The 19,511-nt window shown below is 43.3% G+C and overlaps 1 protein-coding gene across 3 annotated transcripts; it reads left to right on the plus strand.

The window, feature by feature from the left end:
- Window positions 1-1,890: 1,890 nt before the first annotated feature.
- abcb4 (ATP-binding cassette, sub-family B (MDR/TAP), member 4) lies at window positions 1,891-18,885 on the plus strand. 3 transcript variants are annotated; one of them, XM_085366545.1, is made up of 28 exons: window positions 1,891-2,136; window positions 3,060-3,127; window positions 3,281-3,359; window positions 3,755-3,893; window positions 3,991-4,027; window positions 4,128-4,319; window positions 4,544-4,715; window positions 4,805-4,929; window positions 5,080-5,251; window positions 5,367-5,480; window positions 6,571-6,681; window positions 6,772-6,897; window positions 7,255-7,458; window positions 7,541-7,711; window positions 8,009-8,170; window positions 8,266-8,442; window positions 8,946-9,092; window positions 9,178-9,282; window positions 9,565-9,642; window positions 9,795-9,878; window positions 9,948-10,151; window positions 10,256-10,356; window positions 10,441-10,581; window positions 12,115-12,271; window positions 12,342-12,539; window positions 15,135-15,341; window positions 17,525-17,671; window positions 17,954-18,885. In XM_085366545.1, exons 2-28 carry the CDS (start codon window positions 3,069-3,071, stop codon window positions 18,158-18,160), a joined length of 3,816 nt encoding a protein of 1,271 aa, XP_085222671.1. In that variant the 5' UTR covers window positions 1,891-2,136; window positions 3,060-3,068; the 3' UTR covers window positions 18,161-18,885. The 3 variants fall into 3 exon arrangements, with proteins under 3 accessions (XP_085222671.1, XP_085222670.1, XP_085222672.1); XM_085366544.1 differs by having other exon boundaries at window positions 1,891-2,132; XM_085366546.1 differs by lacking the exons at window positions 15,135-15,341; window positions 17,525-17,671; window positions 17,954-18,885 and having other exon boundaries at window positions 1,891-2,132; window positions 12,115-12,366.
- Window positions 18,886-19,511: the final 626 nt, after the last annotated feature.

The raw sequence follows: 19,511 nt of genomic DNA on the forward strand, positions 1-19,511 counted from the left end.
TAGGGGAATTTTTGACCAGTGCATTTGTGAGGTTGGACGAGAAGTCAAGCTTTTCCACATCTTTACGAACCTTGCTTTGGTCACAGGTTACAGTCATGCTGGAACAGGGAGGGGCCATCCCCAAACTGTTGCCACAAAGTTGGAAGCATGAAATTGTCCAAAATGTGTTGGTATGCTGAAGCATTAAGTTCCTTTCACTGGAACAAAGGGACCAAACAGAACTCGTGGAAACTGCCAAACCCATCCATCAGACTGCCAGATGCAGAAGCATGAACACATCTCCACTGCTCTTGAGTCCAGTGGCGGTATGCTCTACTTCACTCAACATTTTGCATTGCGCTTAGTGATGTAAGGGTTGGATGCAGCTCCTCGGCCTTGGAAACCCATTCCTGAAGCTCTCTACACACTGTTCTTGAGTTAACCTGAAAGCCACGTGAGCTTTGGAGGTCTGTAGCAACAGACCTCTGTCCCCTGTGCACCTCAGCATCCTCTGACCCTGCACTGTGATTTTATGTGGTCTACCATTTCCTTAGCTGAGTTGCTGCCATTCCCAATCACTTCCACTTTGTTATAATACCACTAACAGTTGACTGTGGAATAGTTAGTAGTGTGGAAATTTCATGCCAGGTCTTGTTGCACAGGTGACATCCTATCACGGCACCATGCTGGAATTCACTGAGCACCTGAAAGCAACCCACTCTTCCACAGATTGTTGTAGAAGTCTGCATGCCTCGGTGCTTGATTTTATACACCTGTGACCTTGGAAGTGAACCGAACAGATTTGCAAGTGAATACTTTTGGCAATATAGTGTAGCATTAGCTGAGGCCTGATAGGACTATGAAAGGGAAATAACTTCTATGACCTCACTCTCTTATTCCACGTGAAATAGAATTTGCCTACCAAGCATCATTTCAGTTCCTCAGTTACACAAGCGATACTTTTTTCTCTGGTTGTGAGATTAAAATGTGAATAAAACTTGGTGAGCAGGGGTTTAACAAATACGTCATCAGTGTCTTTGTGGTTTTAGCTTCAGACCATTAACCTCTGCAAAGCAAGCATCTGCACTTTTTAAACATGTGAACTGAAACTCTGATGAACCACAAACCTGATAATTGTCACGCTATCAAGAAAGAGCAGATTGTGCCTTCAATATAATATTTATATTGTACGAACGTGATATTTATGCATATTGTAATAACGTGATATTATGTTGTTCAAACGTGAAAAGTATATTGTACAAACAGGAAAAGTATCTTGTTAGAACAATAAACCTTTCACGTTATAACGTGATACACTTGTATTTTTCTTTTGCCTGGGTGGCAGCTCTACGCTTCCGTAGTTAAGATAAGTGAGGGTGTGGATAATTTCTACAGAGGCTATATAAAGTGCTAGTGGTTGTGAGTGGTGGTTCAGTCCATGTTATTATTGTGTGTTTGAGGGTACAGTTGTCCATTGTGTGTGTGTGTGTGTGTGTATGTTCAGTCCATGAGTTTAACGTGGGTCAGATGTCAGGAGGCAGAGTTCAGGAGTCTGACAGCTGTGGGGAAGAAGCTGTTCCGGTACCTGGTGGTCTTAGTCCGGAGGCTCCTGTAGCGCCTCCCAGAGGGCTACTGTCTTTTGGTCTGTCCCAAAAGACAAAATAACGTTAAAATAAATTTTTTTTTAAAAAAGGTCTCAGCAAAGTGGAGAGAAATCACTGCCCTTCTTACAGCCTTCATTGTCAGTTTGTACACTAACTTGGTATAAATAAAAATACAATAAAACAAACTATTTATCACGGTATTTACCACAAACTTCAGCACCTGAAGCCACGCCCCCTAACAGCTGCCGATAGACAGCGGTCAATAATTGGATGTTCTCCAAACATGACACTCTCCGACCGTCCGGTATTCTGACAACCGGCCTTTAAAATGAAACAGCAGGCCGGAAAGATACGTTCATAAGTCATTTCTCTGATCTGGGGATAACACTTCAGTTCTCCCATCGATTTAGACGTCCTAAAGCCACGTGAGGAGCAGAGAGCGTGAGGCAGGAGGAGGAAGAAGAGGAAAAGTGTGCGCGAGTTTGTGCGCGTGGTCGACACCTCTGTCCGCAGAGGAGAAGCAGGGAAGAACAGCAGCGGGGGAAAACGGTGGGTCTGTACTCTTTTCTACACATTTTATTTAGCTTTTATTTGACTGAGAGCTACGACGATGGTTTTATACTTGAACCACGTCAGAGACAGAGGCGGTGGTGACGGTGCTGGAAATAAAACCGCTTCGGGGGGAAATTCCCCCCCAAAGCTGTGTAAAACTGTCGGTGTCTAAAAACATGTGATTTTTATTTTTATTTTTTTTAAATGGTAAAATGTTTTTTTTTTCAATGTTTTAGCTCTTTACACTGTTGCCATTTTCAAAGCTGCTTGAAAGGAAATGTAAAACAAATTTAAAATTATGGAGCGTGATGTCATAGATAGAGATAAGTGAATGGTTTATACTTTTACCACAATGCTCTACTTGTACTTTACGCAACTTCCTTAAAGGAAATTATATCATTTCAATATTTAACCTCCTAAGACCCGAACTCTTCCACGCATACATTTTTAATTTCTCTTTTGATATTTTGGCTAATTGGGGCCCGATGATTGTTAAAACAAACAATTACCAGATTTTTATTTTTTTTTTTACCTAAATTTTGTTTTTTTTTTTAAATGAGCGCCACATATGAGGATATTCGTTTAAATTTTTGATAGAACAGTAGCAGTATAATGTCCTCGTAAGTGGATATCAGGCCAAAAATGTGATGTCCACATATGTGGATGCCAGGTCCTAGGAGGTTAAAGAAGACTAACTGTTGTTGGGGGGGGGGGGCATTTTTGTTCTTCTTCCAAATCCATCCAACAGGCAGAATATCTGCACCCTGGTTTTCACGGACTTACTCTACTTTGACTTTTTCCACCCCTCAAATTCCTCAAATTTCAGTTTTGTAAAGGATTAACTTTGCAGACTGTGTTTTATTGCAGGTTTAACGTATTCCAAAGGGCAAAGGCATGTTTATGGGATGGCTTTTATTTTGACAGGACCCAGCCATGGAGAGGGAGCAGATGGAAATGTCCGCAGCCAAACCCCAACAAAATGGAAATGCGGGGTAAAAAAAAAAAAGAAGACTCTAAATTCTAAATCGCCTTTCTACTAATTATGTGACTTGAGTCAAACTCCTAAATTTTTTTTTTTATTTATTTATTTATTTTTATCGGTGCTTGGGAAATATTTGACATCATGCCATTTATGAATTCTCCAGGGAGACTGAAAAAGATGACTTGAAGAAGAAGAAAAAGGAGAAGCCTCCTAAGATGCCCATGGTTAGCCCCATCAAAGTGGTAGGTTCATCTTCATACTAATCACCTGCTGCCAGAAAAAAACAGGTTATACACTTATTTCTTTTCAAGGCTCATTTTTATCTTTTTTTATTTTCTGGTGTGCAAATTATTTTTCTTTATTGGAGTGTGCGTGTGTACATGTGAAGACAAAATGGAAGCAGCAGTGTTATAAGTTGGTTTGACTGTTTATAGTTATCCTTGTAAGACTGGAAATTCCTACAAGCATAACAGCAAGGTGTGTGTGCTGAACGGGGAAGTCGGGAGAGGATGGGAGTGAGGCACATCCTCCCGTTGTTTCAGTGAACTCCACCAGACTCCTGCAGCGAGGAGATGAAAGCTGCTTTGAGTTTAACTTTTTCTCACTCAAATTATTATTTTTTTTTTTCTGTGTGCAGTTTAGGTTTGCAGACCGCTGGGATGTCTTAATGATTATAGCTGGGACAGTGATGTCAATGGCAAACGGCGTAGTGCTTCCACTCATGTGCATTGTCTTCGGCGACATGACGGACAGCTTCATACAGGAGGCTTTCCTCAGTGAGTTTCAGATGCAGGCTAGTGTGCACATGGGTAGCACAGCAATAATCATTAAGGAGTAAAATGACTCTTTTGTTCTTCCTTCCTGTGTCCTCAGATTCCACAAACAGCACCTTAGAAGAGGAAATGACTGGGTAAGACCTCACAGCCTGACACCTCATAGCTGCCTCATCAGGCGGAGAGACTGACTGAAACAGATTTATCAGACCGCATCTGTCACTTGTCCTCTCCCAGCCATGCCATATACTTCTCCATCATGGGAGCTGGGGTCCTGGTTGCAGCCTACCTACAGGTGGCCCTCTGGGCTCTGGCAGCCGGTCGGCAGGTCAAACGCATCCGCATCCTGTTTTTCCACCAAATCATGCGGCAAGACATTGGCTGGTTTGACGTCAATGAGACGGGAGAGCTCAACACGCGTCTCACAGAGTGGGTAACAGATGAGAAGTGTGTGATTTTTAAAGGTCCCACAGTGCTGTGTGTTAATTAAATGTGCTAGAAGTATAATCAGCAGCTATGCAGATCTCTAACTTTCTGAAACTGAAGGACACTTTGAATAAATTGCGTTATGGAGATGAGTGTGTCTGTCACTTGTATTTCAAAGTATCTGACTTTTCAAAACTGGAGCTTGATGTTTATATGTGCATGTGCAGTGATGTCTATAAGATCCAAGAAGGTATCGGAGACAAGGTGGGGATGCTGATCCAGGGTTTCACCAGCTTTGTTGTGTCTTTTATCATCGGCTTGAGCAAAGGCTGGAAGCTCACTCTGGTCATCCTGGCTGTGAGCCCCGTGCTTGGCATTTCTGCTGCTCTTTTCAGTATGGTAAGCTGCTGCAGAAGTTTATCCCTGTGTTTCTGATGCTTAAAACACCCTGGGCTCTGTATGCATCACCACCTTTTGTCTGTGTACAGGTGCTCACATCGTTCACCAGTAAAGAGCAGACTGCATATGCTAAAGCCGGTGCTGTAGCCGAGGAGGTGATCTCTTCAATCAGGACTGTGTTTGCCTTCAGTGGTCAAGAGAAGGAGATTAAGAGGTGTCATGTCTTTAACTGTTATCAACCGCCTCAAATGGCATTATTTGTGCAGATGTGGTCGGTCTTGGCAGAAATCCACTGTTTGTGCAGTTTAAAAATGTATTTTATACTATATTTGCCCCTAACTGTGCTCTTTGTGTTGCACTCTAGATATCATAAGAACCTAGAGGATGCTAAGAGGATGGGAATAAAGAAGGCGATCTCTGCTAACCTTTCCATGGGTGTCACCTTCCTCTTTATTTACCTGTCCTATGCTCTGGCCTTCTGGTATGGCAGTACACTCGTCCTGAGTGAAGAGTACACGATTGGAACCGTACTCACTGTGAGTAGATTTGTCACCTGTTAGTTTGTACAATAAACATGCATGTGACTTGGAGGTTTTTGCTGTGGCTAACACCAGTGCACTTTTTCTTTTTCTTTTTTTTTTTAAAAAAAAGGTCTTCTTTTCTGTGCTCATTGGCGCTTTCTCACTGGGACAGACCTCTCCCAACATCCAGACCTTTGCGAGTGCTAGGGGAGCTGCATATAAAGTGTACAACATCATTGATCACGTAAGAAGTGCAATGTTTTCCACTCAACGCTTACTTTTCTTTCTTTTTTTTCCACCCATTCGTGTTGTTGCCCTGTTGTCACTTTGTATTACCAAACATGCTGCTTTACGGTGGCGCTCCGGTGAGCTGCTTTGATGCTGCCAGCAACCTGGAGCTGGATTTTGCTGTAATTGGAGCTCCTGCTGTTTGAAGACACCGCAGGTCATTCAGTTGACGTTGCACAGCTGTGGTTCTTGTAAATTTCTTCCACTCGCTGAATCAGACTCATTTCCAAAAAGTAATTAAAACTTGAGTATGATCATGAGTTTTGCAGACACTGTGAAGATGGTGGATAGTGTTTTGTGAAATCAGCTTTAGTAGAATTTAAAAGGGGCTCCTATGGCCACAGAAGCTTGGAGCATAACCAGTCTGTTTAACTGAGCCACTTGAAGGATGGCTTGCAGGGTCAACTCCTGCCTGTTGCTATTCTGGGATGTGGCTTTGTTTAGCTTGTTGCACGTGTTTGTCTCTGTGTATGACTACAGACTCATGCTAGTTTAGAAATGCAGATAAAGGATGGCCCCATCTGAGAAACTGCAGGCTGAGCAGCACTTTTGTTTGCACAGAAACAGAAATGCACACAACCTCGAGCAAAACAAATGGGATCTTCTCTGAAACATGTTCCTTGCTCCAGACTTGAAGGGGAGGGTATTAAGCCTTTGAAAGTCACTTCTGTTTTACCTGTGTTCACACTGAAATCATTTCTTGTATTGTGGCTACTACTTATTCTTATGTTCAAGGGTGAAGTGTAAAGGATGAGGCTTCCAGGTGAGACATAAGTGTCAAATTCTGCCAAAACACAGCTCAGCTTTTGTAAGTTGCAAGGCAAAAGGGAGAATAACAGAGCTGTGCAACAGGAGATGCAGTGAAAACGCAAAGCACTGTGAAAATAAACATTGTGCTTTCTAAATGTGCTCAGCTGAAACTGAAGGGCTAACAGCATTTCCTCCCATTGTTTCTTTGAGGTTATGAAAAGAATAAGCCCTGTTCTGCTGTATTAGTTTGGCCTCTTAGAAGTGAAATCTGCCGTATTTGATTCTCTTCTCGACAGGTCCCCAGTATCGACAGCTATTCAGAGGCTGGCTACAAACCTGAATGCATCAAAGGAGACATCGAGTTCAAGAACGTCCACTTCAGCTACCCCTCCAGGGCTGATATCAAAGTGTGTTCTCATAGCTGCTGTATACTCAAATTTAAAGTGCTAAAGTAGCATGCGGACATTTTTATATCCCCAAACTCATGTTGTCTGTAGGTGTTAAATGGCCTGAACTTGACTGTGAAGAGGGGGCAGACCTTTGCCTTGGTGGGAAGCAGTGGCTGTGGTAAAAGTACCACAATCCAGCTGCTGCAGCGGTTCTACGATCCTCAGGAAGGAAACGTAAGTGGGACCTCAAGTACTTTGAAGTACAAGATGTACAAATCAGATCAGTCCTGTGTAGACTTAACCGTTCAGAAATCAGACCTTTTTATATTTATTTTTGTCTTTTTTAATTTTAACAACTTAAAGCTGAAAGTAGATGTAAAGTGGATTTCTTTTAAAGAACTTTGTTTATTTTGGACACTCCTTATGAAAATTGAGTCTGTTTACTTAAATACAGTAAACTGATTTGTGTGGAATTTTTTTATTTATTTTTTTGTTAAATGGCTTCTGTGTATAAAGGGCTCTGCATAAACCAGTAAATGGAAACAGCGAATCTACACAACGGTGTAAACTGAGTGTCGTGTGTCCATGTAGGTGTTTGTTGACGGTCACGATCTTCGTTCTCTTAACGTCCGACACCTGAGGGAGATGATCGGGGTGGTGAGCCAGGAGCCCATCCTCTTCGCCACCACCATCACAGAGAACATCCGATATGGCCGAACCGACGTGACGCAGGAGGAGATTGAACAAGCTGCCAAGGAAGCAAACGCTTATGACTTCATTATGAAGCTACCCGATGTAGGGCAACACTTACAATTCCTCTGTCCCTGTAAATGATTGATCTCCACTTGCTAATCATTGGACTCTCTGTGTTGAGCAGAAGTTTGGGACTCTGGTGGGAGATCGGGGGACTCAGATGAGCGGAGGACAAAAGCAGAGGATCGCCATCGCCCGAGCTTTAGTCCGCAACCCCAAAATCCTCCTGTTGGATGAAGCCACATCTGCGCTCGATGCTGAGAGTGAGACCATCGTGCAGGCGGCGCTTGATAAGGTACGGCTCAACGGTTACTTAATTCTTGTTTCAAGGCTACTGTAAAAAAATAAAAATAAATAGAGACAGAGCAGAAATGTTAACTCATGTCCAGAGGAGCAATCCGTCCGATCTGACTTGATTCATAGTCTTGTATAAATGTCTCCTGCATGGATGGTGGATTTGAGCCACAGTGCACATAAACCTACCCTCCTGCAATAATTTAACAGTTTATGTTAAATGCTTGTGTACCTCACATCAGAGCCGCATGCTAGTAACATTTAACTCAGTGTAACACACAAACTCGCCCGTGTGCAGGTCCGGTTGGGTCGAACCACACTAATCGTGGCTCACCGCCTTTCAACAATCAGAAACGCTGATGTTATTGCCGGCTTCAAAGATGGCAAGGTTGTAGAGGTGGGAACTCACAGCGAGCTGATGGAAGGAAAGGGAGTCTACCAAACACTGGTCTCCATGCAGGTAATATTTGCACACAGGCAGTTTTAGCAGATGGGAACTTCCACAGCACCCAGTCTTTATTTGTTTGTTTTGCATTTGTGGTTTTCCTCTTGAAGACGTTTCAGAAAAATGCGGAGGAGGAGCATGAGCCGTCTGCAGATGAGAGAAGCCCAGGAGTCAGGTCGTTGTCGGAGTCTTCTCTCTTCAAGAGGAAGAGCACAAAAGGTGCATCCTTTAAAACTTCAGAAGGGGACAAAGAGGAAAAGAAAAAGTTGACTAGTGATAACTTGGAGGTGAGCAAACACCTAAATCCTTCTATCAATAAAGGAATGTGAAGAAAATATGATTCTTAGTCTAAGATGTTTTTTAAAAAAAATAAAAAAATTATTATTGTTATTTTCACTTGGATGAGTGTTCACACCTCTTACTTTTTCTGGAAACTAATAATTGAATTATACAGTACTATTTATTTTAAGACATGGGGCTGCAATTTATTCTCTTAGGCAGTTTCTTTAAGTAGTCTTCAGGAAATGTTCTCCAGGCTTCTTGAAGGACATTCAAAACTCTTCTTTGGATGTTTGCTGCCTTTTGTTCTGTCAAGATGATCCCACATTGATTCGATAATGTTGGTTTGGGCTCCTAGACTGATTATGATCTATTGTATGTTTCTATCAACTATACTTTTACTGCATTAGCAATGTGTTTGGGATCGTTTTCATGCTGAGAATTTACTTATACACACCATTCATTCATCACTTGCATTAGAAGCCTTTTTAATCTTTCCTCCTGTCTGCAGGATGAAGACGTTCCCCCTGTGTCGTTCCTCAAAGTGATGGCTCTGAACACTTCAGAGCTGCCATACATTCTGCTGGGGACCCTTTGTGCCATTATCAATGGTGCAATGCAGCCTGCGTTTGCCGTCGTCTTTTCAAAGATCATCAATGTAGGTTACTCTTGATAACATGTTCATGCTGAATGGAGGTGTTTTCAGCAGCTGTAGAAAGCTTCATCTTTTTATCTCCCCTCAGGTGTTTGCAGAACCGGACCAAGACATTGTCAGACAAAGATCAGTTTTCTTTTCCCTCATGTTTGCTGCTATTGGAGCAGTTTCCTTTGTCACCATGTTTCTACAGGTATGCAAACGCACGCGGTTGATGGAAGAGGGTTTGTGGTAAACCTTGGTAAACTCTGTTATATCCTGCTAGTAAGTAATGTAAATAAAAAGGTTAAAAATGAAAGGGAAATGGTCACACAGGTCCCTGTCAAACTTTAGGAGAGTGCACACAAGTTGAAAGAATGCTGATGTGACAACACATGCGGATGATGTGACACGTGTGCTAATTTTGGGGGGGTTGGTTGTGTGGGTTTTTTATTTATTTATTTATTTATTTTTTAATTTTATTTTTTTTAAACAGGGTTTCTGTTTTGGTAAATCTGGAGAGGTCCTCACCTTGACACTGAGACTGAGGGCCTTTAAGTCCATGATGAGGCAGGTATGTAAGTGACAAAGTCAAATGAGAGAGCAGGGAGGATGTTGTTGAAAAATACATTTTTCTTGGTGGCTAAAGTGAACCAATTATCTACATGGCAGCCATAATAAAAGCTGGTCAGGTCCTTCAGTGCTTCTTTCAAATCTCCTTTGCAGGATCTGGGCTGGTTTGACCAACCAAAAAACAGTGTTGGTGCGCTCACTACGAGACTGGCCACAGATGCAGCCCAAGTGCAGGGGGTAAGCTTCAACAACAGCTGGCCAAAGGTTACCAAAGGCTCACACTAAAGTGTCAAATCATCCATTTAGGCCGCAGGCGTGCGTATGGCCACGCTCGCTCAGAACTTAGCCAACATGGGCACCGGTTTGATCTTGGGTTTTGTGTACGGCTGGGAGCTGACTCTGCTGCTCCTGTCTCTGGTGCCCATCATTGCAGTGGCTGGAGCCATTGAGATGAAGATGCTCGCCGGACACGCTGCTGAAGACAAGAAGGAGCTGGAGAAGGCTGGAAAGGTGAGGATTGGGTGCGAGATGTGCCAGAGTGAAAGTAAAAATTCCTCACGGCTCAGTCTGTTGAAACTCTGAACTCATGAGATATTTGCATTGCGTCTCTTCAGATTGCCACAGAGGCCATCGAGAACATCCGCACCGTGGTCTGCCTCACAAGAGAGGAAAAGTTTGAAGCTTTGTATCAGGAGAACCTCGATGTGCCCTACAAGTACGATAATTTGTACCACAGGGACCTGATTGCTCAATTATACGCTCTTTAAGTTCTGATGCCACCTTTCTCATGTTTTTACAGAAACTCAAAGAAAATGGCACACATCTACGGCCTCACCTTCTCCTTTTCCCAGGCGATGATCTATTTCGCTTATGCGGCCTGTTTCCGTTTTGGTGCTTGGCTCATTATAGCTGGAAGGATGAGTGTCGAAGGGGTCTTCCTGTGAGTGAACTGAGACATTGGCTTGTATCTTCATGAGGAGATTAACAGGCAGCCTGACAGTTTGCGTGGCGGGTAACATCCAAACAAAGCATTTCTGATGGACAGAACCTTTTCATGTGGCTGTTAATCATTATCTTAGTCAGAAGCAGTTGAAGAGCCTCAGCGTGGGTGGCTTTCAAATGTACACTGTGACAGATACTTGTGGTAATACATCAGACCCTCTTTTGCTGGGAGGAGCCACTGCTTTCATTTATATTGTGTTGCATAAACTGGGAAGTCCAAATTTCATGGCAAACCGAAGCCTCAGCGTCCATAAAAGAAGAAAATATTAACTCTTTACCTCTTAATGAACACTGTACACCCAACTGAGGCTGATTTAATGTCTCTGAGCTTTTTCCCACTCTCCAGGATGGAATGATTGTACAGCATTACTGTAGTAAAGTGAATTTTGGATCCACACAGGCTCCAATATATACAAACAACCCCACTAATGTTTGGTTAAATGTGCCTTAGAAACGAGCCTCTGGCATCATTTAATCACTCCTTGGCAGGATTGGTAGAGCCCATTTTAGTTTGCCTAAATTCAGGTCTGTGCCAGGAAAGCAAAAATAATCCACAAGTTTTCAATAGGACTGAGGTTTGTGCTTTGGGACAGTCTTGTCATTAATTTAATGTTAGCCTGTTTTATCCATTCTAAACCAGTTTTAATCTGTGTTTGGCATTATTGTCCTGGTCAATCATATAGTTGTTGATTTGAGGTGGAGTTGAAGAAGGTGGAGGTGGTTCTGCTTCTTATTCATTATTCCAGCCAATTTATGCAATATCAATGCTGTCACTGCCAGAACAGCCCTGGAGCATGATGGTACCACCACCACACTGGTTCGGTGCTAATACATTGTTTTTGGGTTTGAAAGCCTCAACTTTACGCTTCCAACGTTTTGAGCCGTTTACCCACCACGACAAATCTTCTCGTCTGACTAGAAAACTTTTCTCCAGGAGACATTTGCTTGTCCACATGGGCGTCTGCCATTTTCAGTCGAGCTCAAAGGATTGACTTTTGAGCACAGGCTTTGGCACCCTCTCAGTCAATAGTGATGTAAAACACATCTAACTGGACAGTGATACTGGTGTTCCAGCAGTTTCCAGTTCATGGCAGGCTTCGGACTTCGTGGTTCCTGGGTTGTTCTTGAACACTTTAACCAGCTCCCTCTCATCTCAGGCTAATGGTTTGGGTCTTCTTCCAGTTCTTGGCGAAGTGGTGACGCAACATTAAAGGCCACAAAATTACCATTAAATTCATGCCCACGATGAGTAAATGCAAACTTCTGACTACAGCTGTTGTAGGCATAAACTCGTCAGTCGGTTCATCATTATCGGCGGGACCGAACAGCGCAAACTCATCTTTAAGATTATCAGTAATTACAAACATGCTGGGCACACAGATGTCGTAGGTTCGTGTTAGCTTAGCCTTATGTAATCCTGTTTCACACCCCACTGACAGCGAAGCTAATGTGTTTAACTTTCCTCTCCCAGTGTGATTTCAGCCGTTCTGTTTGGTGCCATGGCTGTCGGTCAAGTCAACTCCTTCGCTCCAAACTACGCGAAGGCCAAACTGTCTGCTGCCCACATCATGATGCTGTTAAACAAGGAGCCTGCCATTGATAATCTGTCAAAGGACGGAGACTGTCCGGTACATGACGCAAACACGGCTTTAGAAAAGTGATATTTTACCACATATCTAACTCTTTCTTTTCTTCCAGGACCAGTTTGATGGTAATGTGACCTTTGAGAGGGTCAAGTTTAATTATCCTTCACGTCCTGATGTACCCATCCTGCAAGGGCTGAATCTGAGTGTAAAGAAGGGAGAAACTCTGGCCTTGGTGGGAAGCAGCGGCTGTGGGAAGAGCACCACCGTCCAGCTGCTGGAGAGGTTCTATGACCCGCTGGATGGGAAAGTGGTGAGAAAACAACTGCACGCCCACGCTCTGTGCACTACCTCACACTGATAAGATAAGATAAGATAACCTTTATTAGTCCCACACGTGGGAAATTTGTTTTGTCACAGCAGGAAGTGGACAGTGCAAAAGTTATGACGCAAAAATTAGAATACAATAAGAATAAATACAGTACACAACTGTACAGAATAGAATAAAATAATATACTATATACAGTAGAATAAAATAGAATAAAAATATACAATAAGATAAAAATAGAATACGAATGCTATATACAACTGAGTAAAAATACAACGATGCCAGAAAGGATTATTGCACTTAGTGTTATTGCACATGTGTGGATGTGTGTGTTTGTTCAGTTAAAGTCTTTGTTGTGGAGTCTGACAGCAGTGGGGAGGAAAGACCTGCGAAATCTCTCCGTCCCACACCGTGGGTGCCGCAGTCTCCCACTGAAGGAGCTGCTCAGTGCTGTCACAGTCTGCTGCATGGGGTGGGAGACGTTGTCCAACAGGGATGACAGCTTAGCCGCCATTCTCCTGTCACTCACCACCTCCACTGGGTCCAGAGGGCATCCTAGAACAGAGCTGGCCCTTCGGATCACCCTGTTCAGTCTCTTCCTGTCCCCAGCAGAGATGCTGCCGCCCCAGCAGACCACACCATAAAAGATAGCAGAAGCCACCACAGAGTCATAGAAGGTCTTCAGGAGTGGGCCCTCCACCCCAAACGACCTGAGTCTCCGCAGCAGGTACAACCTGCTCTGCCCTTTCTTGTAGAGGGCATCTGAGTTATGAGTCCAGTCCAGTCTGTTGTTCAGATGAACACCAAGGTACCTGTAGCTGTCCACAGCCTCAATGTCCATACCCTGGATGTTCAGTGGTTGCAGTGGAGAATGCTTGTGCCTGCGGAAGTCTACCACCAGCTCCTTGGTTTTACTGGCGTTGATCTGGAGGTAGTTCAGCTGGCACCAGTCCACAAAGTCTTGAGTCAGTCCTCTGCAATAGTCGGCCTCATCACTGATGGGGACGACAAGGAGTACAGAGTCATCAGAGAACTTCTGCAGGAAGCACTGGGTGGAATTGTGGGAGAAGTCTGCAGTGTAGATGGTGAAGAGGAACGGAGCCAGAACCGTTCCCTGTGGGGCCCCCGTACTGCAGACGACCCTGTCCGACACACAGCCCTGAGTCCTCACATACTGTGGTCGGTCGGTGAGGTAGTCCAGGATCCAGGTAGTGAGGTGATGGTCCACTCCAGAGTTCACCAGCTTGTCCTTCAGAACCGAGGGAAGAATAGTGTTGAAGGCACTGGAGAAATCAAAGAACATGATTCTCACAGTGCTTCCAGCGGTCTCCAGGTGAGCGAGGGAACGATGTAGGAGGTGAATGACGGCATCATCCGCTCCAATGCCAGGCTGGTAGGCAAACTGAAGTGGGTCCAGTGATGAGCTTGTTAGGCGCCGAAGCTGAGCCAGGACCAACCGCTCCAGGGTCTTCATCAGGTGGGATGTCAGAGCCACCGGCCTGTAGCTGTTGAGGTCCTTGGGGCGTGAAGTCTTTGGCACTGGTACAACACAGGAGGTTTTCCAGAGCTGTGGGACTCTTCCCAACCTCAGGCTCAGGTTGAAGAGGTGCTCCATCACCCCACACAGTTGGTCCGCGCAGGACCTGATGACCCTCGAGCTGATGCCATCTGGGCCCGCTGCCTTCTTGCCATTAATCCTCCTCAGTTCCCTCCTAACCTGGGTGGTTGAGAGAGAGACAGGCTGGAGCCTTGTGTTGAGTGTGTATTGGATGCTGTTGTTGGGGGTGGGGAGGAGTGAGCAGGGTGAATAGAGGAGGTGTGAAGTGTCTGAGGTGGAACAGCAGCAGTGGGGGTGGGTGAGTCTGCAGCCGATGTTGCAGACTGCCTCATGGCTGAATCAAATCTGTTGAAGAAATGATTCAGTTCATTTGCCCACCTCACATCCCTCCCAGGCAGAGAGTTCTGCTGTTTGTGGCCTGAGATGGTTCTGAGGCCTCTCCAGACTTCACCAACGTTGTTTTGCTGAAGCTGGTTCTCCATCTTCTGCCTGTAGCTGTCCTTCCCATTCCTTATCAGTCCCCTCAACTCTCTCTGCAGTAGGTGATGCCTCATCACCTACTGACAGTTGGGTAATGATTAGCTGGCCAGTGCTTTCCAGTGCTGATATGAAGTCCATGTAACAGGAGCTCTTATCTGGATTACTGCATAAACATTTATCTGGTTGGGAGGGAAATGAATAGTGTGCCTGTTGTCTCGTGTCCTGTTGGTGTTTTTGAACATCATGTGCACATTGCAGGTTTTCTAGTACGTTTGTGTTTGTCACTTTAAAAAAACAAAAAAAAAGTCTCTGGCAAAATAACTCATTAACTGAATTTCTGCATTGATTCAGAATTAATGTAAAACCAATGTTAACTTTTAAATAAGAAGTGACAAGTTCTTCAGCTAAACAAGCTTTTAGCCATTAACAAATCAGACATTTCCTTCAGGGCTTGGTGATTAAAACGATGTTGCACAATCAAATGAATGATCGTCCAGGTGCCAAAGCATGCAAGCCTATTTGTGCTACTCTTTCTCCTTCAGGTGTTGGACAAATCTGATGCCAAAAACTTGAACATTCACTGGTTGAGGTCCCAGATAGGCATAGTCTCCCAGGAGCCCGTGCTGTTCGACTGCTCTTTGGCTGAAAACATTGCCTATGGAGACAACAGCCGCAAAGTCAGCATGGACGAGATAGAGGCAGCGGCCAAAGCAGCCAACATTCACAACTTCATAGAGGGTTTGCCACTGGTAATGTCATTCTACTATTTTATAGAAGATTCCATGTAAAGATAAGGGTCAAATCCAGTGTCAGTAAAACAGACTGGGTGGATAAAGAGGTGGTCAAAAAAAGCAGACTCGGGGTTACAGCAAGAAAGGAGGCTGAAACACTGAATCTAAACAAAGATGGACTCTGATGTCAGCTTTGTTTTTAATGCGTCACAGAGCTGCCTCTGCCCAGCTACCACAGGGTTTTACTGTGAGGGAAGTTTAGTGCAGCCAGGATGTCTTTGTGTTGCCCTCAAAACCTAAAGCCTTAGAATGAGTCTCAACTTTATGCTGTTTCTGATTCAGGCTGTGCACACCAACACTTGATGGCTGCTATAAAATGATCCCTATGAGTGTCACCTACTCCATAGATTTTTATCACATCGCATGATGATAAAATGATGATAAACATCTAAAGAAGATTAAAAAAAATGTAACCGTAAGAGGCAACACTGCTGCCGATAAGATAATAGATGACTACAAGAAATCATTGATTTATTGCCTGGAGCTAACTATACACTTCAAGTTTGTTTTTTGTTGTTTTATGCTCTCTCAGTACTGCTGGTTTTTGATGTGATGGTTTCACATTAGAAACAAACGAAGATCAATTTAACTTTGAAACTTCCGAAATGTCTTCGATACAGTGTTTAAGACTCGTCGTCCAGATCGCTCAGATGGCATTTCTTTTGCTTTTTACGTCCTTTAAAATGTTGAATTTGCTGCTTGTATTTGACAAGCAGTTAACTGGTCAGTGCTGAGACTTTAAAGTGCTCTGATCAGGAGGCAGACTGAAACCTGATAGTAATGTGGTGGTTTCAAAGCATTTTGCTGATGAACTGTAGACTAGATGCTGGTCTGTGGTTTTTGAGAGATCTGGGATCTTGCCACTAATTTAAAATCTTCAAACATTAGTTTAAAAGTATAAAGCACTAATCAAAAAGCACTATACAAACTGTTGTGGTTGCTGTCACTATCGAGTCATCTTTGAGTAATTCTTTCTGCCCTGTATTGTATTATTGTAGGGTCTTTACCTTACAATATAAAGTGCTTTGAGGCAACTGTTGTTATTTGGCATTGAATAGAGCTCCATCCTTTTGTAAAGGTCTCGTGCCTTTCTGTTTCTGCTCAACTACATTAACCCCAAGATGGACGAGGTTGGGTTTAGTAACATTTATTCCACTCTCATGGACCTGAAATATTTTGTCATGATAAAGCTGTAGATGAAAGGTTGGTGGGATTGCCCCCAGGTTTCTTTAAGATGATGTAAAGATAAGGCTTCATAGGTCAGATGGAGATGCTGTAAAGGGGACCATAAGTCAGCTAAAATTAAAAATTGTGAAATGGTGTACAAAGGTAATTACAGCAACAATGCAAGTCTCCTAAAGAGGCCTTTGTGAAAAACCTTTGTTGAAAAACCTTTGATCAGTGTTTTTACTGCTGTGATAAACAAACTTGGTGGTGCTTTATTTTTCCACCTGCAGGTTGAAAAGCATAACTGGGATGGAAATGGCAGCTCAGACAGAACACAATTGGTGTAGTAAGGTGGATCCTGTGGAGGTCGGGTGTAAAGGCTTTATTGCTAAATCTACAACTAAGCTCCTACAGAGAGTGGGGGTGTGAGGGCAGGCCTTTCAACGAGCAGTCAAGTCACTCTGAGAGTGCTGAACGAAGCAGCAGCTGGTTGTGGACAGGAGTACAGCTAGGCTGGGACATTAAGGGGTGATAGCAGAAGGGGGCACATTACGTGTCATGGGCATAAAATCAATGTAACACTGAGGACAGTGACCACCTGACAATCCCAGTGAAGTGGTTTACCTCCTCTCCCATTCAAGACACCAGAGGAATCTGTACTGATTACTGGAGGGCTTGTATCATTAAGCCTTATGAGTCAACAAATGTGAATGGTAATCATGCAGGAGGCCAGCTGAAGATGAATGTGTTATTGTACATGTGAAAATGATTTCCTGCCAGCATTTTATTAACTTGGCAATAAATGTAGCTATTATTATTATTATTATTATTATTAAACCTCAAAGTATACTTTTTAAGAAATTTGTCAGCTGTGAGGAGTGCTTGGATCCATACTTTGTATAGTTTTGACCATCTATAGTAACACAACTATGCCCTCTCATTGTTTTGTTTGTGTTTGTTTTTTCCATGAGCAGAAATATGACACGCAGGCAGGTGATAAGGGGACACAGCTGTCAGGTGGTCAGAAGCAGCGAATAGCCATAGCCCGAGCCATCCTCCGCAACCCCAAACTGCTGCTGCTGGATGAGGCCACTTCTGCGCTGGACACTGAGAGCGAGAAGGTGAGCACATCTTTCCATTTTCACCTGTAATGCTTGTCAGGGAGATTAAGTAAATGGTGAGTAAAGTCACCAGCTCATACAAACGACTGCTGCAGCTAAAATCCACACACAAGAAAATGGGAAATGTTGGGCTGAGAGAGTTCACATTAAACTTGAGGATGGGAGGAATACAGGAAAGTAGCCATGTTGATAAAGATGACAGCTCTGGTTTAAACTGAAACCATCTTTAGTGCTGAAAACATTCATAGTAGGAGCTCTTATAAGACCATGCTCTCTCTGTAGGTGGTGCAGGAAGCTCTGGACCAGGCCAGCAAGGGCAGGACGTGCATCGTCGTGGCCCACCGTCTGTCCACCATCCAGAACGCAGACCGCATTGCTGTATTCCAGGGAGGAGTCGTGGTGGAGCAGGGGACACATCAGCAGCTGCTGGCAAAGAAGGGGGTCTACCACATGCTTGTCAACAGACAGATGGGACACAGTGACAAATAACCCATAGTCCATAATCTTGAGTTCTGGATTAAACACTGGTGCCTTAGATCATCACTCCTCCCATGCAGATTCAGACAGTGGCTCCTGTGGCTTAAACCTAAATGTATAAAGTCTGAATTCTGATTGGCTGTCACTTGTGGCTGTCCTTCCCACAAGAGATTTTTGACATTTGTGGGGTGCAGATGTAAACGGTAAAACTGATATTATTTTTCTTTTTTGGCTTACTCACTGTTGGTGGATACAAGTTGATTAATGTGTACTTTTCCTGCTTAGCTAAGTGGCAGATTTGGCTTCTAAAGAGCCTTTTTGTGCAAGTAGAAAAAGTGACCTTTGAGATAGATATTTTTACTTGTAAGGAGAACACTGGAATTAAAAATGGCTGCATTCTTTTTTTTAAACAGGCTAAAGTAAATTCAATGACCAGTCCTCTTTGTTCGTTTGTCTATGCACTGGTTTTATGCCTCTGACGATGGGATCATCACTGTCTGGAATAGTTTTGGGTAAAATCTTTAATATTTATACTGTTATGACTCAGTTCAGCATCTTGGATTGAGTTGGAGGACCAAAGTACCTGAGCAGTTAAAGCCTGGGAAATGCTGCGCAAATGTTAATTTTCATTTGCGAAGTTTCTGTGGAATTCACTTAAAATGTAATTTTGTTTCTATTTTTTTTAGAGGAATTGCTGCTTTGTAACTGTTAATGTTTTATATTCAAATAAAGGTTAAGAAAGCAAGTGTGGACATCTTCGAACTTTATTCTCAGAAAATTTGACTAAAAAAATTGACTACAGCTTCCCTCAAAGTGGTACAATCACAGTGAAATTTCACCTTATCAAAGCAATAATCACGTTGGTGTGAGGCTCCAAATGTAGAAAGTGTTTCAACAGATTTTTACGTCAGCCACTCTTTGAAACCCAAAGTAAACACCATCACCAACATTTGGACATGAAATTAAAAACAAAGTTGCATAGTGTGTAGATGGTATTGGTACCTGGAGAAACTGGAAGTCAAACCTTGGCTTTAACAAACTTACACGAGTCGTGCCTACTTCTCTCTTTTAATGAGTTTAAATTAGCTCAGTGTGTGCACTTCATGCGATGGGGTACATTCACGTCCTCTTGTGGTATTCAAGTGCATTTCCTTTATCTGTAGGCACTGTTTTGACAAGACAATCAAATATTTGTCCAAATAGTCAGAAGCTTGTTTCTGCCATCCATTAGTACAAATTTCAGGTTCTTTTAGTGAAGTAGAAATGTTGAATTAACTCTGCAAAAGCTTTAGAAACGAGCTTCCCTACAGTGTTACGATTCAGTTCAAGCCTAACAGCTCTTTTCTACGGTTACTGGAAAATA

The sequence above is a fragment of the Diplotaxodon limnothrissa genome, linkage group LG11 (genome assembly GCF_057381915.1).
Source record: "Diplotaxodon limnothrissa isolate DT_005_m linkage group LG11, D_limnothrissa_male_GT1.1, whole genome shotgun sequence".
NCBI lineage: Eukaryota > Metazoa > Chordata > Actinopteri > Cichliformes > Cichlidae > Diplotaxodon > Diplotaxodon limnothrissa.